Below are 25,500 nucleotides of genomic sequence, written 5' to 3' on the forward strand. Positions count from 1 at the left end.
AGCCGCGGGAAGACAGGCTGGGGCCGGCGGTGAGCGCCTTCCGACACCGCCCGCTGGGACTTGGCCGGGCACAGCGGCAAGGGCCGGGCCGCGGAGCGCGGCGGGAGCGGCGCAACGGCATGTCACGGCACGGGCGGGTACGATGCGGTCGGTACGGCCGGGTACGGCACTGTGCGGAGCGGTTCGCACTGCCCGGAGCGGAAGCACCCCGGCACTGCCCGGAGCGNGCGGCGGCGTTGGCGGCGGGCGGGATGCGCGGCCCGGCCCGCGGCAGGTACGCGATGGCGGGGGATGCGCGGCCGGGCCGAGCCGCTCCGCGGTGGGAGAGGGGCGCGGGGGGGCGGGTGAGGGCCGCCCGGCGCTCCCCGTAGGAGCACGCAGGTACCGGCCCCGGGGCGCGGAGCGGAGCAGGGCGGCAGGTGCCCCCTCCTTCCCTCCCTGTCCCTCCGGGCCGCGGGCCGGGGTGGCCGTGGTGCGGCCCTGGGGGAGGAAGCCCCGGCTGCGGGCAGGGGCGGCGGCGCCGTGTCCGGAAGCGGGAGCGGTGCTGTCCCGGCCGGGGGGCCGAGGAGCCGGGGCTCCCTGGCAGGGCCCGCGCGGGCTGCAGCGGCTGGCTTTCAAAAGTGAGCTCGCTCCGCCGCTGTGCAGCCCGTGCGGGAGCTAATTTGCCTTCTTAATTAAGGCTCTATAAAGCCTAGGACTTTGGTGGGATGCTTCCTGACGGAAACAGCCGAAACTGAAGTTTAAATGGAAAAAAGTGTGGCATTTTGTTGTAACTAGGGCGGCCTAGGACAGGCTGGCAGTAGGTGGTGGGTGATGCTCCTGGTTTGGTTTTCCTTGTTTCCTTGTCTGCAGCACTCAGCTGGAGAAACTTTTTCTGGTCCCAGAACCTGTGAGAAGAACTAGAGATTCAATTTGAAAGTTGGAATTTGTGTTCTTTGTAGTGATAAATATCTAAAAATAAAGAGGAATAACTAAGTTTGCAAAAAAGAACTATTTCAAAAGCACTGCCCATTCCTTAAGGGGAGAGATCTGTATGACTGTATGCAAGGCCTTGAAGTTTCTAACTTCCTTTTTTTTTTTTTTTTTGTAATATGTCATGTCTTGAAGACAAATGAATATATTCAGCCTTGAATTTCAGCATGTCAGTTATTGAAATTTACTTGGGAGACTGAGTTCTGGAGAACTTTTAATCTTTAAAGCACTAACAAGTCTGAAGAAATTTGAGACTGACTTGATAAAAGTGTAATGAGATCATGAAGCTATTTTCTCCACCTGGGTGGATGGGCGTGGATGACTTAGTGGACTTATGCCTCATTCAAAGGAGAAGCTTTTTCTGCTCTGGTCTCTTAGTCTGGCACTTCTGCTTTTTAATAAATAACTTTAATGTTTTGGAAGTAGAGGAGCTGCTATAATTATTTTTTTTAGAGAGTCAGGTGATAAAATTGATAGTAGTGTTTTCTTAAGCTTCTCTATTCGGTGTTTTTAATGCTTCTTTTGTCTGTTTTAAGCCTAGGACGTTGCAGCTATCTTACGTATGTGTATTGCATCTGTGATAACGTGTGGAAATAGGTCCAACTGCTCTAGTGCTTAGTCAGTGAAATGCACAGCTCAGTGCTAGGGTGCAGTCTTCAGAAGGGAAAAGTCCTATGCAATAATGTGTTGTTTAGAGCATGGGAAGGAAGTAACTTGTGGACAATCTCTTGCCATGAAGGGTAGGATTGGTATTAGTGGTAGGTATGTGGAGTGGCAGGTGAGGAGGAAGGAGGAGAGTTTGAAGCAGTTGAAGACAATTTGTGTTGTCATGTCAAGAAGAAGAGAGGGAGGAAGGAAAACATCTGAGGCACTCCATAGTAATCATAGAAAATTTTCCAGCTCTTCACTGAGGATTCAGTGACTGAACTGTAAATGTGAATCTAGTGGCCCTAGTCCCTTAATACCTCTTTGGGGTTTTGGTAGTATTGCAGACTTGCAGAGCAGCATCTGTAAAGCCTGTCATCATCACAGCTCCTGTAAAATCAGATGCACAGTGACACTTGTCGAACCTGTTTCTCTTCCAAGCATTTGCCAGATATTTAAAAAAATCTTGTGTAGCAATAGCACTGTGTATGTGTTATTGCTATAAGTCAGAGTCACCAGCAGCTCCAGGATAATTTGTTCCCAAAAGATCCTCTAACACTTCTAGTGGAGAGGCTCTCAAACTATGGTCTGGATGAAAATGGCACACACAAAGGCCGTGTGAGCATCTCTTTGTCTCTGTGTCCACAGCTGAGAGCCACCATTGCTCCTAATGGCAGTGGCAACCCCAGGGAAACAAGCTAGATGTGGAGGCCTTGTGCTGGCTTTACAGACTTCTCAATTGGCTATTTGACACAGTATCTTTATTGCAAAACAATGTAAAAGCTGTCTATGTCTGTAGAAATGTCTGGGAAGAAAGTGTAGGCTCAGAGCTACTGCAATACCCATCATGCAAAAGCTCGCCTGTATCTGCAAAGTCACAGTTGTGTTAAATTCTTGCTGTTGGATTGTGTGTTTAAAAAAAAAGACTGCTGTTTTACTGAGGTGAGTTGCTGCAGTAGTGATTATTTTGAGAATTTGTTCGAGTCCAAGGGGTAATTGCTTTTTCTATATCTCACCCCTTTGTGCTACTAATTTGGCAGCAGTGGAGATAATTTGCCCATCTGTTCTAGCTTCGTTCTCGTGGCATTTCTGATATGGATTTCCTTATCTTTAAGGATTGGTTTCTGAAACCAGTAGGGCCTATAGTTCTGAAGTCCTTGGCTTTCTTAAAAGGTGGGGAGGTTACCAGACTACAGCAGTGTTTGTGCTAGTGAGCAGTGCCTGTCCTGTACATATTAATTGCTCTAACTCCTCAGACAATTTGAAAACAAATTTGGATTGAAATGTATCTTTCAATTTTTGGACAAAGGAAACTTAATAAGCAAGAAAACGATCACTTGTATTTCTGTCTAGCTAGATCACTGCTTTGTTTTAATATGTGTTAGTTAGTGTTTCGTTCCGGAATGAAAAAGGTTTCAGTCCTGGTTGGGATTGAGCATTAGTTTACTGTCAGCGTTGTTTTGAACTGATTACTTTTTTGTTAAATAGGTAAAAAACTTGTATGTTAAATGGATGGAGAGAAAGTCTGCCATCCTAAGGTTCAATTAATTCAACTATCTTCTAATGGGAAGTTGCTACAATTTGTTTCAGGAGCTTAGACCCAGATTATCAAATTAGTGTTGTTCATGGGTTCCAGGTTTGTGTAGGGTGAAGTGAGCTGGTCTTGCCCCTTTGGAACTGTTTTAGACTCATTTGATGTGCTGATGACTGGGTTGTGAATTGTGCAGGGAAGACCTGCCAATGTCGTGCTTTTGTATAGCAAATGAAATCTTTGAAACTGGTTCTTTGAACTTAAAACTGAGCACACAGCACATTCTTGTTGATGAGAGCGTTTATTTGAGAAATTTTCTCATTAACAGGATGAGATGTTAACAGGGTGTTAATGCTGAATGTCTAGAGTTACAACTTAGAAGGAATACTGAGCTATTTACAGGATGGCCTGTGAATCAGAAAACTGAATTTAGAGATAGCCCATAGGTAGATAGCTAGACAATGGCTTTATACAGTATTTTGATTTCTTAAGATATTGGAATGAATTTGAGCATCTTTGATTATGTTGTTAGATTACTCCTAAGTGCTTAATGCTTTATTTCTAGCTGTGAATTGTTGTAGAAGATTGATAGCTCTGCCAGCATTTGTCCACAATAGAAGATGGGTGGATTAATTTCAAGATGGAGGGTAAGTAACATTGTATAACAATGTAATAACCTTTAGTCCAGAAGACAGGGGTCTCTCAGACATGGTGATTATTAATGCTGGCTGAATGATAGTGCTGAACTTCTCTAGTAAGTATGTCACTTAAAAGTCCAGTAGTGAGATATCATGACCAAAAGTATTCTTTGCTAAATCACTAAGCTGTGAAACTCTGCTGTTGTCCTTAATTTCCTTTGCAGTACCAGTCTGGTGCTGGCTTGTTTAACTTAAAAAAAATACAGTTTTAACTCTTTCTGTAAATCTAAATACTTTTGTGGTGCCTCATTGGGACAGAAACTGCAGCATCTGTGACTTGAAAGGCTGGTGACCTAGATAAAAATGGGTATATGCAGAATACATTTCTGGCTGTTTTAACACATGCTTTGGTGCTACTTATTCCTGTATGAGTCTGTCTTCCTATCTGCTTTTATTGGTTGTTGAGTGGTGTACTGAGTTTATGAGGAAGAAGAGGGATGAGGTTTTTGACTTCTCTCCTGGCAGGTGTGAGTTGCTCGAGTCCGGGTTTGCCTTTGCTTATTAGCAATTGACTACAGTCTTCCATACAAAACTCCACTAAAGATGAAACCTCAGGTGGAATGTCAGTTTTGTATAATAGAAACTGACTTTCAGAGTGATGCAATGTGAGCTGTGGCTTTTGAATTTGTAGTGTGCAGGCTGGGGAAAGATTGTGGCTTGATAATTCTCAGAAATTAGAAAAGATTCCTAGAAGGAGGATTTCCAGTTGCTCCTATAGGGAATTTTACTGGTGATGACAGCCCTTATTTGCAGGTGCTTATGATTTATTTACACCATGTGTCCTTCTATGGAATGAATAGTAATAAAAAGCTGGAGTACTCAGATTAGGGCTTCCTCTCTGTATTCTCTGCGTTTTGCCTATTTCTGCCACTCATCAATTCTGTTCTTGTTTTGCTTTCTACCTACACATTCATTACTGCTGTAGAAGCATTATAGATTTTCATTTTTTGTGATGTAGGAGAGGAGCTTTCGGGTTAGAGTAATGCCAGCTGTAAAATAGTGATTCATTACAGTCCTTTCTATTTGGCACACTAAAGTAGGAAAACGTTTTACCTTTATGTAGAATAGATAATTTATTAATCTATTATGAGTATGTCTTTTTGTTGGGAAACTGTTAATGTACAGTAATCCACAAAATACTGGATTAATATCTTTTTTCTTTCCCTTGTAAGCAGGCAAAGCCTTCCACTGTAGAAGTATTAGAAAAAATAGATAAGGTATGTGTTTGCTTTTTGGTGTTTTGTTTGATTTTTTGTTTAGAACTATATGTCCTTTTTGCTGGCCATGTCTTAGTAAAATACTGTAATGAAATTTTAAATTATTTTGGTATTATTCCAGTAGTAGAGATTTTGCATATCAGAGAAATTGTTATAATTTTTCCCCTTACTGTTTAGTCATTTAAAAAATACCAATACCATATAATGGATAGTGAGAAACTACAGGGCAAGTACTTATTTAGAGAGCCTGAAATGGGAATGGATTTGAAGCTGCCTTGATTACACAATTCAATTATAACTAATTGTTAAGGTCCCATGTAAAGTAAAATGTCACTAATGCCAAGTTCTGTTCCTTAGGTTGATTAGAAAAGCCTCAGTGTATGGTTTTGTGTGTAGAAGTTGTAACTAGTGGTAGTAAGGTCAGGGGCAGAATAACTGGGTAGGTTGTTCAGTAATCAATTGTGATTTTTCACCAGCATTTGTGACAGATGTCTGTAGTCTGTGGGGAAATTAACTGTTTAGAAATATGCTGTTGATATTTTTGTTTTCCTTTTAATGAAACTGTGAGTACTTCTGTTGTCACTTGAATTACAGTCAGAACATAGCAGAGCATTGCTTGATCACTTATTAATATACCAGAAGCATCATACAGATGTTCATGATTTCTCTGTTAATGTGAGGAAAGTACTGAGAGGAAAACAAGTAAAATGGTGGAGAGGTTCCAGCAATTTGACATGTTAGTAGAAAAGTGTCAGAGGCATTTAACATTCCACAGGTACCTGATGAAAACTTTAGAATGCTGAGTATGGTTAGTAGTGACTTATGTGATAGTAAAGAGTGCCTTTCATAAGATACTGGTATTTTTCACTTGTCCCAAATATACTAATGCATTAAAAATGTGAAAAAGTGCTGTTTTTAACTTTTCTTACCAATTGCTAATGAGGTGCAAGTGGCCCATATCATAGCCTTATTAGTGTGGAGTATTTATGCTATGAAAGTTATCTTTGGGCAAATATTGTCATTTATCAAAGAGTTGCTTGGCTATTCTAATCAAGTAACAGACTGATAGGGCTGATTTTAGCAAACATTTAAAGGCAGCTTAGTAAAACCTCTTACTAATTGCACTAATAAGACTGAACCCTATTTATTTGCAGGAAATACAGACATTAGAAGAATTTAGAGAAAAAAATCAGAGGCTACAGAAACTATGGGTTGGAAGGCTTCTTCTCTACTCCTCACTTCTTTACCTTATTACTTGCTTAATTGTGTATTTGTGGTGTCTTCCTGACGAATGGACAGCAAGGCTGACAATGACACTTCCATTTTTTGCATTTCCATTGATGTAAGTAAATATGCCTTTTTATTTTCTAACTGCTGTCTCTTTGATAAAAGGAGATGGAAAATACATCTCAGCAGGGGTTTGGGTTTGCTTTGACAGTCCTTGAGATGTCATAACTTGCTGAATTTTTTTCTTCCAAAATAGATTCAAGTAGTTAGGCAGATACTTTCTTTGAGGGGAATGTCTCTCCTGGGTCTGGGTTTAGTATAGAACTAAGTCTTATCATCAAAAGATAATAACATCTAAAGCTACTTAGCTTATCAAAATTATACTGGGGCTAGAGAGCTCTGTCTGAGCAGCAGTAAGGTAATGTAGTATAAGCATAAGGGTTTTACTTTTACTGTATTTCTTGGGTGTTATTTTTTACCGCAGTAAAAGTAACATTACTGTACAGAAGAATGTAACAATGTTACAGAGAAGTAACATTACTATACAGAAGTAACCAAAGGTATGTCATCCACATGTAAAATGTAGAGTATAAACCTGGGAAAAATACAAGATTGAATGAAGAAATGTACTTTATGTGTTAGGTGACTCTTAACACAGAATGGACTTCAGCATCCTAAGTGCTTTTACATAATTAGCTGTTTTTCTGGAAAATCATTGAATGCTTTCTTCAGCAAGAAAATATACAGACTTCGTTGTATGTGAACTAGAGAAAATATTGCCTACATATTTGTTCCACTGAGCTGATTGGCTGCTTATCCTGATGAGTGGCTTTTGTTGTCTAAGACATCTACTTTCCTAAAAGTAACAAAATGGGCTCCCACCTCACTGAACAGCTGCTTTGCTGCCTCTCCTTCCTCCAGACCATCCGGGAGGTGAGAGCAGCCTACTGAGCATCTTTCCTACCCATGGGGAGCACAGTGCATTGACTACTTTGCTGAAATGATCAGAAGTACTTCCATTTGTACAGCACCTTTGTATGAAGGCATGGTTCATACATGTCTTAGCTTTAGACTTGAAAGGCAGAGTCAAAGTGAATATTTGAGGCTTTGCAAATTTGATGAGCATAATGTAACATGTGGAAAATCCCCAAGATGAAAATGGTGTTTGTATGTCATACTGCATTATCCATAATATACTGGTATGCTGCTGTTGTGGACTCCTGTGGAGAAGATACATGGGCAGCAGGATCTTGACTGGAAAGGATTAATATAGAAATTAGAGCTCAAATTAATCTTTGGCAGCAATATGAATTAATTTTGTTCTTAAGGACAAGCATTTCAAAGTCTTTGTTGTTAATGTGTGAGGCTTGTTCATGCTGATAGGAAAGGCTTGTAAAAGAGGAAGTATTACCATCCTCCTTTCACATAGGTGTGTTAGAATTAGTGTAGAAATAAAAGCTTTTATTTTTGAAAGTGATGGCTTCTTGTGCTGTGGTTTTAATGTACATGTTGGACTTTTATTCTCGAGTTTGTCTTCCAGTTCTGCTTATTTTTCTCAAGATGGCTCTCTGTAAAATTCTGATTTAGATGTCAGTTTACGAGCACTTTGAATCAGTCTGTTGTTCTCTTATGACTTGCAACTGTTTATCAGATTTTTTTTTCCTTCAGCTATTCCCCTTCAGCTTTTTTTGGCAGATATGAATGGCAAGCAGCTGCCAGCTTGTCTTTGTTCTCGGTCAAGAGGTGACTCCATGCTGAATGCCTGGTGCCACCCAGTAATAGCTCTAGAGATTTTTCAGACCTAATCAAACTGGAGTATGTCTGCCTTTTCCAGCTTGCAGTCAGTCACCAACTTATCTCTGCCTTAGGTCAGTCCCTCAGGGTCTCAGCAAGTTACTGATGTTGGTAGAGCAAGTTAAGTTTTAGGACTATAACTTCATTAATTTGAAATGTATACTGAAATACCAGAAAAGTTGAAGAAATATGTTAGCATTTTAGAAGGGTGCTCTTCTTGAACTGATTTTTATTTGAGTTACTTTTAATTTGCATGTTCTGATTTTCACAGAAATATATTTTCTTTTTGGTAAAATTGGTTGAAATGATCTGCTATTAAACTTTTGTCTTGGATTTCTTACAGAGAAAATGGTTTTTTATTTCATGATGTTTGACTTACTTCATATTTAGCATACAGCTTTAGGTAGAAGACTATTAAGGATACATTTAAAAAGAAATAATGCTTTTGCTTGTATAACAAGGTATTTAAGGCAATTTAAACCGTGTAAACATTTATTTCTTTTGGTACTTTATGAAGACACATTTTGTGTTGTGTAAGTGGATAAATCCACCTGTATTATTAGATCAGTTATTATAGCACACCTTTGAACGTGGAATACTTAAAATCCTTTGTTTCTCTTACCTTGGATAGGCTGCTCTCAAATTCCAAGTGCCTCATCCAACTTGCCTATCTTGGGCTGTGTTGTTAATACTTGGAGGCATTTTTAACTGGGCAACCATTACATAAATACAGAAGATGTTCTTATGAATTAAGTCATTATGAAAACTCTTAGAGCCTTTTGCCTACTTTCTTATGCATTGCTTTAGCTAGATAACTTTTCTAGCCTTTAAGATAGGTTTTTTTTTCTTAAATGAAACATTGCTGATTTAGGCTCTATTATTTGATTAACATTAGGAGGGCTTTGGATGCTTGGAATGGCTTGGTGTATGAGGTTTGCCACTTGGCTTAGACTGAATAACTTACCAGGAAAAATGGCAGCTTAATATTAGAAGCAGTTCTAAGCTTTTAAACAAATGAAGTCCTGATGATTGCAGAGGGACCTTTCAAATGTAAAATGGTCATAGATCAGTTTAACTTCATCTTGACATAAACTGCTCCAGCTAAGTCAGCTGAAACCCTACAGAAACTGAGTAGTCTGAGGCCTCTCTAAAATCACTAGGACTCAGGTCAGTTAATTCTGAGAGCATTTGTACAATAGCTCTATCTCATGGTTTTCATTGGTATTAGAATTCTTCTCACACATCTCTTGAGCCTTAATTGTGGGTCTGAACTGGTAAGTTTCTTTTTTTGGATAAAATGCATTATTAATCTATCAAATAAGAAATGATGACTAAGGAATTTTCAGCTGAACATTTTTTAGCAAGTGATGATATTGCTGCTGATGCCTTATTATTTCTGCCTTAAGTAAGAGTTAATTTCAATTGAAAAGATGCTTTTCTTTAGAGCAATATTGATGTCTTGTTGACAAGGTGCTAATTTATTTTTTAATTTTTTATATGAATAGTGTTTGAAGGTTTCTGTCTTTTGTATTTGTGAAATAAGATCTCGTGCTAAGTGTTGTTTGCTAAATGACTTCAGAAATACTTACTGTAATATATTTTAATTAATATAATTCTTCTTTTTGTTCTAAAGAATATGGTGTATAAGAACACTGCTCATTTTTTTCTTTTCCAAACGGACAGAAAGAAATAGTAAGTACTTTTCCTTGTGTTTTATTTTTTTTTTAAAGAATATGTAGCTAGTTGAGAATGATGCTTGCTATGATAATGTAAATGCTTTTGATCATTTGACTGCCAGGAAGACAAGAGTAGCCTTTTAGTTGATACTGAAATGGGTAGTTTATTAGCTAAACGTTTTTCTACCACATAGTTCATGAAAGAGCAGGAAGGAAACTGCTTAATCTTTCACTTAACTTATAAAATTGTGCTAACTTTCTCCTGTCTTTGCATGTGTCAAAAGTGTAATGGAATAAAATATGATGTGGAAGTAGGAGCAAGGGGAAAGGAAATATAAACAGTAGTAGTAATTCCCTTGATGCTTGCATCTCACAAGTATTCCAGCAGTCATTTGTTATCCTTATACAAAAGGGAAGAGATTTATAGCAGATGTGTCTAATTTATTTGTCAGAATAGCTTTTCTCTCCCAAGTTCTCCAAAGCATACTTATGTGTTGTTGAGTGGGAAAGGTATAAGTGGGTGTTTTTCTGCTTTTTTGAGAGTTAAGGAAAATTGGAAGTCGTGTAACAAAACCGAGAAGTAATGGAGGTTTTCAAATATATATAAAAAGTTGTTACATTTTGCATTAGAATGAATCTGCATGCTATTTAAAAACAGCATCTGTGGCATTTGTCTGCAGTAGTTAGAATTCATTTGAGACTTTCCTTGAAAGCAGTCCAGCCTGTAACAATATCTCATAGTGATGTGAGCAATAATACAGGAAAACCTCAGTGTTGCACTGTGTTTTATGACTTGCAGAACAGCATGATGTATTTAATTTGTGACAGCTTACAAGTTAAACATCACTTTCAGAATTTTTCTTAAACCGAATGTTTGCATTTGATGTGCAAGCACAGAACATACATTTTTATGTAGAAATAAAATTGTCTATATATTCTGTGGTGCTGTGTGATTCATTTCTAAGGTGAAATGAATGATTTGCATTTCATGGCTGAGTAAGAAAAAAAAGTATGTTTTTCTACTTTGCTTAAATGTCTTTATTTCTGTTTTGAGCATACAGGCAGGTCTGGTGCTTTTGTTGAACCTGTGTTTAAAAGGTTTAGTAGATGATAGAACATGCCAAAAGGGATTATTTCTGTGTGGTTCCAGAGACTGGATAAAAATGAAGTGTTTTACCTCAGAGATAAATGTCCTATATTTGAAAAAGAAAAATCGAATGTGGGGTTGAAGCAGTAAAGCAGGAGAAAGTATAGCTGAGAGAGCAAACTATCAGCCAAGCTGCTCAAAACCAAATTTTTATTCTGGGCTAAGTTAGTATAACATACTGAGACACTGGAGTTGGTTATTTAGTACAATAAAGCTTTGTGCTGGATAATCAGTATGCACCAGATTTGGGAATGATGCTGTGAATGAAGAAAATTTTTAGCTAGACTTCAGGGAAGGTGATGCAGAGAGATGATGGAATTTCAGTTTTTAGGACTGGTCAGGCAAACAACTGTTAAAGATTTAGGCTGATCTGTCCCAAAGCTGGAGAAAATAAATGAGGTATATTGCAGGTTTTAACTTCTCTAGTATGAATTAATTTTTTTTCTGTAGGTTTAATTAAGATGAGATATGTTGGTTTCTTGAGAGTGCTTTGCAGTACTTGCCATTTGGTAATGTTTAAAGGGCAGGTGTTTCTTGAGGTTCTTGTTGAGTACAGCAGGTAAAGTGATCAGAAAGAAACACCCACACTTGAAACTGCTGGCATTGCTTTGTGGGAGGCTATGCTTGAGGATGTTCTAGGCATTTCTGTACCAAAAGCACTGGCAGTTTCTTGAGTAACCATTATTAGCTGGCTGTATTCTGCTGTTTATTTGTTTTCATGATACCACACTGCATTGCAATACATTTTAAACTGTTAATCTGTGTGGGGCAATGTGTTCTAATATAAATGTAGCATTTGGTGAAAGGAGGTACCTTAGTAATTTGAAGATGCACACTTTCTGGAATTGTCCATCTTCTGTGGTCTATCCCAGGATTAAATATTGTCTTTTTCCATGTCCTATTGACAAATGGGAATGGTTGTAGTTAACCCTTTTGTTGTATAACATTTCAAGTATGTGCATGCTAGTTTTAGTATTTTGCATTTTACATTTAATAAAGAGGTGTATTTGATCAAAAGGGATTTCTTCATTCTAGAAAAGTTCAAGTAATTATTTGTTCCCTTAATTTTATGTAACAGTTTTCCAGAAGTAACTTTGAATTATATGGAATACATATTTATAAATAGTAAAACACAAAAAAAAAAAGAGTGTATTTAATTTGGTTGGGTTTGTGTCTTGTAGTTCTATGAAGCTTTTTCTGTCTTTAAAAATGAGTAAGAATAGGTATATTTTTACAGGAAGTAAGCTGCCAGCATTCAGTAGAGCTGAGAAAGGGTAAAAAGTTGTAGTTTATTGTGAAAATCTTCTTGCTGTGAACAGAGTTAGTAGAAAACTCATTTGTTGAGAGAATATCTTCTGCATTAGGTGGTGGTTTATTACAGTGAGTTTTCCGTCAGTGTCAAGCTCCAAACATTGACTTTTAGGAGAATCCCACATGCATTTGGCCTTTCTTCTTTCTCTTCCTCCTTGAGGGGTCAGGTGTTGTGCCTGCCTGTTGCAACAGTCTCTTAACATTTAGTAGTAAAATGACCTTCTGGTAGCTGTGCTTAAAAAACTGGAAGCTTTGCTGCAGTTTGAGAATATAGAAAGAGGGAAATATATTGAACTTTGAAGCTTGGAATTGACCTGGCATTTGAAACTAGTGTGTGTTAAGAGGTTTATGTGAAATACTGAAGCCAGTAAATCTGGTACTCGGATATGTTAATGCTTAGACCTCAAGCTTTTTTCTGTATTCTGAGTCATGAGATTAAATTTATTTGGTCCATTGTTGTACCAGTTTTAATGTAGGTCAAAGCAGGGCACTGGCTAGAATTGGTTTGCTTAATGAGGAAATGGTACATAAAATTTTTTAATAGTTATAACTGTAAAGTGATAACAGTGGGCTATAATTTATAAGCAGTTTCAGCATTTTAAGTGATTTATTTTTACATAAAAACTCTAGTTATTTTATACAAAGTTTACTGATGTTTAGAGTTGGTAGTGGTCAATGCATAATTTTTCCTGATATCTCAAGATTAAGTCAATGTTCAGAATGTACTGAAATTAATTTATATTTGAAAACTAATATACAATGTCCTTCTTTTAGATGATGCACTGGAAGATTTGAAATCCCAAAAGAAAAAAATAGTAAGTAAAACTTGAAGAAAAAATGGTTGTTTTGGTTCACTACAACTGGTGTATGCCAGTTATTTGCACCAAGCTTGATCAACAGTTAATCTCAGTAAGAAAAATTTAGGATGGGCAGGATTCCAAGTCTTGGATAGCTTGCCCTCTTTGTGAAGTTGGTGGCACTGAAAGCTGTTTCCTCTCTGTTCATTACTCCATAGGGAAGCTTGTTGAGAGAGGAAGCTGTTTTCTTATATGGTTGGCTTCACCTGCCTTGTAAGGCAAAACTGTAAAACAGCCACAACCCAAACGCTCTCTGCCCCGCAACCCCACCTTGCCAAAACAACTCCTCCTCCCTCCAGAAATGCCAAGAATTCTATTGTGAGGCTTTGTTATTCATGAGTTTCCCAGAGTGTTCACCTCATACCTTCTGGATTTTGCCATGGTAGCTAAATTAATAAAAACCCCAGAACAAAGGTACCAAAAATGGTTGGGTAAGAGTGTGGTATTATGTCATGGTCTAGTTGTATCACTTTTAAAATGTAGATGTGAAAAAGATAAGCTGTAACCTAATGATGTCATTGTCCTTTGGTAAAGAGGATTTGCTGATATTTAAATGGATGTGTCCTTTGCTTGTAGTGGTGATACAAAGGGGTTCAAAAGGCTCACATTTTCTCGGGAGGAAAGACATGAGCATGACAATGACAACAATGTTAAGTTTATTTCATGAAAACTGCTTAACTGAAATCAGTTAATATATCCAACTAACATAGTAGCCTTAAAGGAAGAGTTCTTGAAGCAGAAAAAGCACAGTGGAGAACAAAAGAGTTTTTGGAATCTTAAATGTAAATTCTTCATTTCAGTTTAAGTTTAGTTTTCTGCAATTATGAAGATCTTTTTTAAGAACAACTAGTAATACTGAATTTTTGTGTGTGAGAAGCAATTAGGACAAAAGCCATTGAATAAAAGATTAGTCAGGAAAAACCTAAATGTGTATTTTGCATATGCAAAACATCAAAACAACATACTGTAGAAGAACCAGGATGAAACAGTGCACAATACAAAAATGAAACAACTGCATAAATACATCATAGACAAGAGTGAAATTATATTGTAAGTATGGAGAATTTAAGTCTGGAAGTATATATTGGCATGAGTATATATGCAAGTCAAGCTTTAATCATTAAAGACAAACTTCTAAATAGGATTAGTGAAACTGGGTTCTGGGAAGTCCAATAATGTGTAAGTCAGCTATTTTTTAGAGTCTGTGATTATCACATGATCTTGTGGGTCCTTGTTCCTAGCAAGGAACCAGAAGCAGAGGATTTACTGCAACCTCTTGAATCAGTGCAGTGTTGGTATTTTTTACTCAGATGATGGACTCAGGAGGTTCATCATAATTTAAGATATTCAATTAAGCATTAAAATTAGATAATTATACATGAAACAGAATATGTTGAAATGAGCTAGAAGGGATGCAGGTAACGAGACTGAATATAATTAGTGTTTTAGATAAAAACACTGAATCAATTGCATTCTGTAAAATTTCATTTTGGTAATACTCTGATTTGATTTTGTTTTGTTTGATTAACTTCCTTAGGAGTGCCTTTGGTTAATTTTTAGTAAAACAAAATTGAAATAATAGGAAGAGAGGATTTTTTTTTCCTTGTTGAATTCTGATTTGCTGGTGAGCTTGCAAATAGGATTAGTTACTAAGAAATTTACACTGTGGTTCTCAAAGTATTTAGGATAAGTAAATTTGTGTTTCCTGTTTATTTCTAAGGCAAATTGTTGTCTAGGCACTGAGCCTGCTGCAACATCTGCACTTTTTCACTTTGTTGCAGCTCAGCTACCTAATTGCTGGATAAATCTTACATTGAGGACAATTGTCCTTTTGAAAAATGTTACAGTATACTTGTGTTTTACAGTCATGTGGCTCATCTTTTCCCTGCAGACATTACTGGTGTGCTGAAGGGACCTAAGGTGGTTTACAGGGCTTACCTGTAAGTGGTGTAAGCTCCTCATCTGCTATAATACCTTGGTGCACTTGCAGTGACTGCTCAGCAGGAATTAACTTTTCTTCTGGCTTTGGGGACATAGTCATGTATATACTCATGTGGGTAAAATACTTAAATACAGATACTTCATCTGCAAACTGCCATTAGTGTTGGCTATCCTGTCCTTTGACTCAAAGTTTGTGTAATACTTATTTCTCACAGAGCTGACTATGCTGTTTTTTTCCTAGTGAATACTTTAAAGCTTGTTCAGTTTTTAACTGGTGGTAGGGATTAAGTTAATCAGCAGTAATTAAGGCACTACTTCAAGATACAACTTTGTTTCTCTCCTTGATCACAAGGAGGGAAACTGGTTGTGTTTGTGACTGTTTAGCTGCAATTTTGGCCTCAGAGTTTCTCAGTTAATGAGGATGCCATCCCTTAAGCCTGATGGGTAGATGAGCAAGTTCAGAGGGTTAAGCATATTAAAACAAGGGCACAGGACATGTATTAAGCTGATACAACTGGGAATTAGTGGAGAGTTTACCTGGTACAGCAGTCTTAAAGATGGGATAATTCTTAGCCTGAGGACAAAGTTGTGAAGCTAGTATAGTAATTACCATGCTAATTTTAGAATTAAACTTTGCTGAAGCTTGCTCAGCTACTCTGAATACTAGGCTAAGTGTAATATTAGACTTTGACAGACTTCCAAGCCATTTCAGATAAGAGCTTGGAAATTGTATCTGTTAATCTAGGAAAAAATACCCAACTATTCTGATTTCAAGGCTGTCTTGGAGTTACATTAGTAAGGGGGGAAAAATGCAGCATATGAGTTCTGTCACTTAAATTAATCACCCTTTATTGGACTTTGTCTTCAGCCTTCTAGGTGCAGACAACCATGATATTTTGATAACTTTTGTATGTGATAAAAGCTCTGTTAGGAGTTGGTCTTGTATAAGCCCAGTTTTGTCTAACTGGTAAATGCTAGAGTACTGAAAATATGCAACTGGAAAAACAAAATACAGTTTAAAATCATATTTACTGACAAGGAATCAGTTACCTTGGTGGTTTTAATGTTGGCACGGATCTGTTCAAAGTATACTTAATTACTTAAATTACTAAATGATGTATTTCCAATTTTAATGAAACTTTTGCTACGTGTACTGGTATGTTTTAAATGGTAGACTGGAATGAGTTTCATGGCTTTGTGTGAATGTAAAGAAAGACCTCCTCATAGCTGGAGGTAAGTAATTCTCAATTTATGAACTCACATAGTAGTATGGTGAAAAATGAGTGGTTTGCACCATGCCAGTACTTAAGTCCTCGGCTGCTAAATTGCCTTTACAAGAAGCTTAAAATACATTACTCATACTATTCAATTTAGGCAGCTGATGTCATTCCCACAGGAATTCTGTTTGGTTACCTGTTGGGAAGGAGTTAATCCATAAATTGTTCATAGGAAGAGAGTGTGGTACCATGCTTCTTTATTAAGATCTGATTAATTCCGTGAAAAAAATCATGCTTAGGGCTGGTATTACCTTTCTTAGAGAGTTCACTCATGATTTGGGTTGCTCAGCATGATAATTTCATTGATGAGGGTAGACTATGAAATAGCCCTTGACAGAAAGTAGAAAATGATTTTGTAGAAGTTTAAAATCTCAGAGAAGACTTTATTATGGAAAGAAAGTAAGGTGTTGAGCAATTAGCTGTGTTAGTGCTCAGCATCAAGTTAACCTTTCCAAGATTATGCTTCAGGATGGTGAATGTTCCTTCCAGAAGTCAATGTCTTGGTTTGAGTTCATAAATGAGCTTCCTGTGTTGGCACAAAAGCCAGTTTCTTCTGCTATGCAAACACAGAAGTAGTTTTTACATTTCACACAAGCTCTTACTTTCTTCTGTAATTACACTGATTTGCTCACAGTAAGTAAACTTGGAGCTTTCTGAATTTCTGTTTGGTATTGTCAGCCAAATTTCAACTTACTTTAGAAAAGTATACTTTGTAAGTGAAAGCATGAGAAATGTGAATATGCCTGTAGAAGTCCTGACAATTTCTATATATTTTCAAGAAATTTGTGGAGAGTCAGTTGTGATGCTGAATTCTTGTTCAGATTCAGCTTGACTAGAATTTTAAAGCTATATATGAATTTCAAAATATGAAGAGTAACTCGTTGAATTATCCAAAAACTATGTAATGTGAATGATAACTTCAACATCTGAATCTTGTGCTGGGCATTGAATTATGTTTCAAAGTACTGTAACTGTTTTTGCAAAACTTATGTATCCACAAATAGCTACTATACTATCTAATACTTCTGTGGCAAGAAGTGCTTTAGATAAAGAAAGTGTCAAGTGATGGTGGAGCATTCTGGTTTTTCTCTCGCCTAAAGGTCACTTTGTTCTGCAGAAAGTTTAATAATTTTTATTTTTGGCTATACAGACAATAGTATGCACATTATGTTCATTGATGTGAATTGGGTTTTTAAATTCTGATTTGGCAGACAAATATTAGCACTGACTGTTAAAGCTTCCCCACTTTGCAGCTTCACCTCACTGGCTTTACCCCTTTGTATTAAAGTCTGTCTTACAGTTTTTACTTTTATAAGCAATAAATACTTTATTTTTCCTATTAGGTCATTAATTCTGCTCTTACTGCACTGTGTGGCATTTGTTTTACGAAGTTAGTGGGTTAACTCCAAAGTGATGCTGAAATACAAGTCTAGGAAATTGATTTTTACTTCCTCCTTCACTCCCTTTTGTTTCAACAGTCCTTAATTAACAGCCTGGATAGTATTCCTTGCCTCAAACTTCAAGAAATGTGTGGAGGAGTGAGTGTTAAATGAATACACAGTAGCCATTAAACAGAGTGAATTTTTATTTAGCTTCTGAGGTCTATTTGTAATCCTGAGGTCTCTCTGAATGAAAAACTCCTGCACAGTCTGTGTATGCAGAGTGGCTGAAACTTTAGTTTCTCACTAGCTAAATAATGGCATAAAATTCATGTTAACCTGCACCATTTGTTATTTTAGCAGTGATAAATGAGTTTGAGAGAATTTAATTTTTTGACCACTGACCTTTTCAGTTTTGCAGTTTATGCCAACAGCAAACTTCAGAACAAACAAAGTCCCCACTTTTAGCTGTACATGGCCATTAGTCAGCATATCTAGGAAGAAAGGTCTGCTTAAGATACTGTAAAATGTATTGTAATTTCTATCCATGTTAGGTATTTGTCATAACTTCAGCTATCTGTTTCAAAGTTAAGCTGCTTCTGATGTTGGCTCTTAACCACTAAAATGATACTTTACTAGTGATTACTTTTTTTAATTAAGCCCATGTATTAGCTATAAAGCCACTTGAGTGCATTGTAAATAAAATGCTGTAATAATGAAGTGCTTTAATTACACTCCCTAAAGTATGCATAGTTCTCAGTAAATTTTTTTATTTAAATTCTTAACGTGTTCCTTTTTTCTGAAAAGCAGTTTGAATTGCTGTAAAGATGTAGATCCAGCCTTTAAAGTCATTTGAGCAAATTCCATGGCTGTTCTCTAGTTAGTGAGTTTTCACAGCATTTGCAGCAAGCTAATTGCTTCTGCTAATAAATAATCTAAAATCGATGCTGACAGCAGTTAATTGGCACAGGGACTTTATTCTGTAAAGCACTTGGCTAACGACCTTCCTTAAATTAATAGCATTAAGTGCTATGAGGAAATAAATCTAAGGAATTGCCTGTCATTTGCTTGTCATGTCTAATAACTTCCAATAATGATGGCTGATAGATTTTTGCACATTCCATTATTGAAGTTGGTGCTTGTAATTATTCTCCTCATTATATGTAAACAATTAGCAATATTTGGTGTTTCCTTGCAATAAAGCCGTTAAGTACAAGTAGTCCATTAGAGTTTGGAAACTATTTTTGAAAGCAAAATTTATTTTCCATTGAAAAAAATCCTCAGGTATCTGAAAATGCTACTGGTTCATGGATGAGCTTTGCCTTTTGGTAACATTGATAAGATGCTTGTAAATGGGAGGCTGTGGTGGGGGGAAATACTTTGAAAAATGATCTGTTGATGTGTGGAACCTTTCTGTTTCCAGCTTGAGGAAGTAATGGAAAAGGAAACATACAAGAATGCTAAACTAATCCTTGAAAGGTTTGATCCAGAATCAAGTGCAAAGGTGAGTCTTGTTATTGATACTGATGTAATATGAAAGGTACTATGGAGCTGAGCATTCAGATAATGTTATTTATCATTAATTGGCAGGAGGCTGAACTACCATCTGCTGGAACATCTGCAACCCCAAGACCTGGACAAGGTAATAGCCCTGTAAAACGGGTGCTCTTTAGCATAGATACTCATCTTTCACAGCAATTTCTAGTCTAGAAGTCTGTCTATGATAAAATTTGTAGATCAATTGACCTTTATTTAGGGTTAATAGACTGTTCATTAGACTATGCCCATTACTGTTCTGTATTTTCCAGGCAAGGGATCTATTACTAAAGCCTGATGTTCTAGACAGCAGGATATTTAATGCTGCTTGATGTTAAAGCTGAGAGAAAATTAACTTCTTGTGGCATACTTGCAACTTTTCTAGAATACTAAGGTGTTTTCAAATCTTGTGTAATATTCATTGACTTAGCTTTTCAATTGTGTTTCTATTTATGGATAGTTAGACCTTTCCTAATGCAGTGCTTAAGCTACATCTGTTTGGTGCCCAGAGAGGAATAAGAAGCTGGTGCATAATTCAACTACTTTCTAGTTACAAAGAACGGACAGTTTTTTACTGGTTTACATTGTTCCATTTAAAGGTGCCATTGAATAAAATAAAATAGAAAAACTTGAATGTGTTTCAAGGAAGCCTTGTTTCCAGATTGCCCACACAAGTTTCAAAACTCAACAGATCTCACACACAGTAGAAGGCTTACATTAAAAATGTGGTATTTTTGCAAATATTTATGCAGACAGACAACTGTTAATTTTTGTTAAGGTTAAGTGTAGTGTGCTGTAGTTGAACTGAAAATGCTTGTATGAGCACAGTGTGAAAGCTGCCTGGTACCCAAATACTGAAGATTGGTCTCAAAGTGTGAGTACAATCTTTGTCATTAACTTGCTGTTATAACCTGAAAGGTCTGATGCTCAAAATAAACTGCAAAATCTGATATGCATAGTTTTTCATAAAATACAGATTGGTTTAGAATTTAGTGTTAGAATTGTCAACTTTGTGTTTAACTCTTATGGGTAGCCAAACTTTTATTTTTCCCATTTTCACTCTCGGAGTACTTGTTTTGTTCAGTGCAGAGCACCTGGATTTCCTAACAAAGGTGTTTATAACCTGCATCATCAAATCCTTGTTTTGTTCTTCTTGCTTAGCTTCAAATTGCCATGAAAATATTTTAAAACAGTCCTTACTTGTTGACATTGACAGTGAATAGTTGCAGTGCAGTACCTCAGTAGTGAAGCTTTAATCTCTTTTGTTGTCTTAGACACAACAGCCTTTTTTTCAAGTTTGCTCCTAATGGCCCTGTCTTTCCCATGCTCTATTTCTGCAGCATTCATAGCTTGTTCAGGCTGAAGGGCCATTCTGACACCCTGTTCTTTTCTCTGCCTTAATATAGCTCATGGGTGGTTGCCAAGAATTTTGTGCTATACCTGTAATGTGTAGGTAGTCTGGTTTAGGCTCTTTTAAAACTCTTCATAAAATTCATCCTTCTTAAACTGAGTTAGAAGTCACTCCAGTAGTCCAGTTGTAGGGTGACAGATATGTTTGCAGAATGCAAATAACATTGATCAAGGGATGAAACTGCCTGGAAATGTATGTTTCTATATAGAAATCTACAGAAAATTAGCTATAAATTAAACAGTGGTAAACCTTTAGTCACTCTGGCTTTATGAAGAGAGAGCAGCACCAGTTTTGAAACTCCTTAAGAGGTACATGACTGATCTCTTCCCCTCTACCAGGCTGTGTAAGGAGCAGTGGTGAGAAGTGAGTTGGTCAGTGTCTGTTAATTAGTCTTGTGCATGTTTGGGTTTCCAAAGTGTAGTGCCCCTGCTTTTGATCCAGTCAGACAAAAGCAGATTGGTTGCATCTGCTGCATATGCTGTGTTTTGTTGATTGTGTCTTGACTGTTAATAGAAGGGCTGGGAGGGCGAGGTTCTGAGAGCCAGTCACTGTGGGCTGTTGTCTGTGTTAATAAGTGTGGTATGAACACATATGTGAAAGAGTTGCTGAGGAGTTTGCCCACCTTATCTGTTCTTAGAACTTTTTATTTAGTGCTAGCTGTAAATTGGTCTCATGGGCTTGGTGGAAGGAATGTTTTAGTACAGTTCCATTTGCAAAGCGTGTTCTCTGAGACTGTCATGGTGTGAACCAATAATCTCTAAGTGGGGACACAACTGAGAAAATGTACAATTCTCTTTCAAACAGATTCAACTTTTTGGGGTGCATGGGCATTCTTGCTCGATCCTGAATAAAAGTGTAGTTTAGTTTTGGAAAGAATTTTGGAAAATAAATTTTGTAAATTGTCATGGCTTTTGGTTGGGTTTTATGATCTTAAGGGTCTTTTTGAACCTAAATGATTCTATGAGTCAATGTACACTTGTTCATATGCAGCACAATTTTATTTTCATTTGTCTGATCTGTTCTCTAACACATTGAATTTGGAATTGGTGCAGCTTTTTGTCCCCATTTAAGTGGTTAGTCAGACTATTCTGTTTTGGAGGTATGTTATAGTTCAAGAGGGACAAGCTGTGCTTGCCTTTGGCTTGTGAAATTATGGAGACTTAATTTCCAAATAAAGTTTACTTACCAAATAATTCTTGTTATATGCTGTAATTATTTCAAATTTTAGCTATCAAAAAATCTGCTAGCTTATTGCTGTTCACACTAAATATCTGCCCAAAATGAATATTAGCTTCTGTTCTGTGCAGTATATAACTTACTGTAACTAGATAGCACCTTTGTGTGGTTGTGGTATAATTTGGTCCTTATAGCATGTGGTAGAATTAGAGTGGTTTGGAATAATAAAATACCTGTTAGCAAGTTAACATTAAAGCTTCCCTGATCTTCTCTTTGGACACAAGCTAGCCAAGCAACAGAACAAATTTTCTTGAGCTCTGTAATGGAGTCTTTTTGAAAAGATGATAAACAATAACTGATACATAATCAAGTTGGACAATGTTGTGTATGAGGCAGCTGATGAAAGGTTAGTTAGTTTGTATGGGGTTACTTACTGGTTGAAATGAAAGCTTGCACATCATACTAATTGGTACAAAGGTTTAATCAGTATTGCATAATAGTTGGTTCTCAGAAAAACAACTGGTAGGAGCCCAATTTTCCTGTGTGTTTAGCTCTTCTTGCAGTTTTTGTGATTTTGACATGTATTGCTGAAATAAGTAATGGTAGTTTTAACAGATGATTTAGGTCAGTCTTGTGTTTGGCATAAAAGTCATGACAAAATCCAGAAGGAAAGGAATTTGGAAATTTAATTGCAATTTTATCTGTTTAGAAATGCTTTTTGAGGGGTAGAGTTAATGAATATATACTTATTTAGTACTTTGGCCATATAGAAAAATAGGGTAAGTATATATTTGCAGTGAAATATTTATCAGCAATATCCTGTTGTTGGTACCTGCTCTTTTCATTTTGCAAATATGACTGTTAGCAGGGGTGTATTGTAAATGAGATCACTCTGTGACCTGAATTAAAAATAATGCAATAAAAGATGGGTTGCAGGCTGTGGGATGGATATAGGCATGAGGAGGAGGGAAGAAAATGCTTGATTAGTCTTTGATGCTAAAGCCAACAAGTTATATAAAATATATTGACCTACAGTGTACTGTAGCTCTATGAAAATAATGTATTCTTCTCTACAAAAATCAGGGTGTTTTGAAGTGAGGAAAAAATAAAATAGATATGCTTGTAAACATGAAACATGTCACTGCCTCACCACTGCAGTAGTGTAATAGTCTTTAAGAGCTCATACTGAATCATCAGTTGAGTAGATACCTCTTAAGTAATGTGTCTGCTTATGTCTGAAGTGTCCAATACTGGTAACTGCAGAATTTGAACTGTGGTGTGTTTCGAGAATAAAAGTTCTATTTCTAAGCTATTTATGTGTCTTCATGCTGTTGACTTTGGATACACAAATATCATTGCTGAAGAAAATCCTTGGAAAATGTCAAAACTTCATTAAAACTACATCAGCAGTAGCTGTAAATTGTGTTAGTGTTGAGGTCAGTGGACATGTTTCTTAGCTAAGTTGTGCAACTTGGAATTATGGAAATCTGTGACTTTACAAAGGCTCGTTTTTAACACATTGCGTCTTGAGGCAATTTGAGAAGTATATAGATCATATGCAATTACTTCAGAAGAATATTAGGGCTGTTACTGTAGAAGTGCAGAGCAGGAATTGGGGAGCTCATGGGTAAAGGGTCTGTATGTGATACTAAAAAGATGAGACAAGGCTGTACTCTCCTTGTACATGACAATGCATTTATGGATCGTGGGGATGGTATCAGGAATGTAGGCATCAGAAATTCAGGTTTGTGTGTTGTCACTGAATAACATCTACAGCCACTAGCCACTGTAGGGCAATATTGGAATGGATGGGCTGTTGGTTGTGCCAAGAACAGCATTTCTCACTTTCTCATAATGCAGATTTTGGTGTCTTCTCTTACTTGGGGAGCAGCAGCGTGTTGGCAAGTTCTCTTAAGTATGAATCACAGAATAGAATGAAAGCCAAGTGAAGGGGGGAAAAAGGCATTGTAAATAACCCAATATTTTGTGGAAACTAGCAATGAGTCTTGCATTCTTAACTCTGTAATGAAACTAAAACTACTGAAGCATATCTCTCTAATACTTACTGTAAAGTACTGGTTCAGCATCTTTATAGGACCAAAAATATGAGGAAAGAGTTATTAAAGTAGCAGTATCTTTTTAATTGAAAGTAGTTGAAAGAAGACTTGCCAAAAATGACCCTTTAGAAGGAGCAGGCAAAAGGGGCAAATCTCTTGCAGGCAGCATAGAAAGTGCTTAGAAATAGTGTATTATGGGCTCAGAATAAATGTGAATATAGCCATGACCTATTGAAACAGACTCAGCGCTCTTAAACAATTAATATGCTTAAACCACATGGTCTAGAAAGCCTTCAAAATGTAAAAGTAACATATGTAGAATTTACAGTAATGCTCTTGGACATTTTTCTATGTAAAACAATAATAAAGAGGGTTTTGTAATGAAAAAAGAATGGACTAAGATGTCTTTACAGATGTTTAAAATTATCTTGGAACAAGTGGAATTAGGCTTTATATTTGTCACTAATTTTTTGTACATATGTGGACCTGAAAAGACTTGAGAAATCACATACCTTTTAGGTTAATTTTTGAAACTAACACATCACTGGAAACTGTAACACCAACTTGACTATAAATCATGGGTTATAGTCAATATTTTGTATTTGGAGATGGACCATGCCTGTTGGTCAGATGGCATAGAGAGAATGCAGTTAACCTAGTGTAGAAAAACTAGAAAGATTACTGCTTATGGCTCTCACAAAAAGATCTTGAAGACGTGAATGGGGAGGTTCATCATAAATGAATTCTTATTTCATGTAAAACTTTCAATACAGGAGCAGTTTTCAAAACAAAAGCAAGTCACCAAGGAAATGCTGATGGAATTTCTGCAACTACCTCACCAATTAATCCCAGTTTCCAGATTCTGAACAGCTGAAATAGTGAGGGGGCAAATATTTGTTAAAATCACGCTAAAATACAGAACCTTCAGACTCATTGACTGATGTAATTTGGACAATGAGGTTGTGTGAAGTAATGCAGCCATGCACATATGGCAGGGGAAAAGTCTTGATTTGTTCTGCTTTGTAGGAAACCTAACTAGGTGGATTTTTAGTAAGACTGTAGTTTTTAAACTTGTAGTTTCTAAAGTAGTGATTCCAAGGAATTTTTAATTCTTTCTTCTGTTGTGTATTAATCCTATTTATATGTACAGATAAGAAGGCAAGACCATAGCCTATGTATGTAGCAATTTTCATGGCACTGGATTGGCTGTGTTCCCACAGAACTGTTACATTTGCCCTAGTGCTGCAGTGATAGCAGCTCTTTCGTAGCTGGTGCCAGCTGACGTAGCACGCTCACCTCCTCCACCCACAGCAGCAGCTTAGCATGCTCGTGTTGTGCTTTTGGGGACAGGGATCGTTCCTTCAGGCTCAGCACACCCCTTCTCCAGTGGCTGGGTGGCAGTGGACCTGTAAACTGCCTGCTAAGCATTTAAACTCTTCCAGCCTGACACAAAGTCAGCAGATAAAATCTGTCTAATCTTGAGACTCGTGGAAGTAATTTTAAAGTCCAAATGTAGTGTTAAATTCCATTTGTTGTGAAGGAAGACATGCCAGCTGGTTCAAAGTGACATGATGCTATATACTAACTGTAGGGTATTGCAGTTTAGGTGTGGGTGTTATTGGGGTGTCCCTGTAGAGACTAACCTGCT

The 25,500-nt window shown here is 37.2% G+C and overlaps 1 protein-coding gene across 5 annotated transcripts in view; it reads left to right on the forward strand.

Moving 5' to 3' along the window:
- Positions 1-227: 227 nt before the first annotated feature.
- Positions 228-25,500, forward strand: part of LNPK (lunapark, ER junction formation factor) — a 49,419-nt gene continuing 24,146 nt past the window's right edge. For 4 of the 5 annotated variants that reach the window (XR_005626285.1, XR_005626286.1, XM_039696685.1 and 1 more), the window contains exons 1-8: positions 228-274; positions 3,714-3,795; positions 5,019-5,063; positions 6,218-6,405; positions 9,718-9,776; positions 12,993-13,033; positions 19,096-19,176; positions 19,263-19,314. Coding sequence is in view for 3 of the 5 variants with exons in the window: in XM_039696685.1 (XP_039552619.1) it covers positions 3,769-3,795; positions 5,019-5,063; positions 6,218-6,405; positions 9,718-9,776; positions 12,993-13,033; positions 19,096-19,176; positions 19,263-19,314 (493 nt within the window). In the remaining 2 variants the exon portion in view is untranslated. The remainder of the gene's footprint in view (positions 275-3,713; positions 3,796-5,018; positions 5,064-6,217; positions 6,406-9,717; positions 9,777-12,992; positions 13,034-19,095; positions 19,177-19,262; positions 19,315-25,500) is intronic. The other variant, XM_039696703.1, reaches the window with a different exon arrangement.

Source organism: Passer montanus, unplaced genomic scaffold (assembly GCF_014805655.1).
Source record: "Passer montanus isolate IOZ18808 unplaced genomic scaffold, ASM1480565v1 scaffold1, whole genome shotgun sequence".
NCBI lineage: Eukaryota > Metazoa > Chordata > Aves > Passeriformes > Passeridae > Passer > Passer montanus.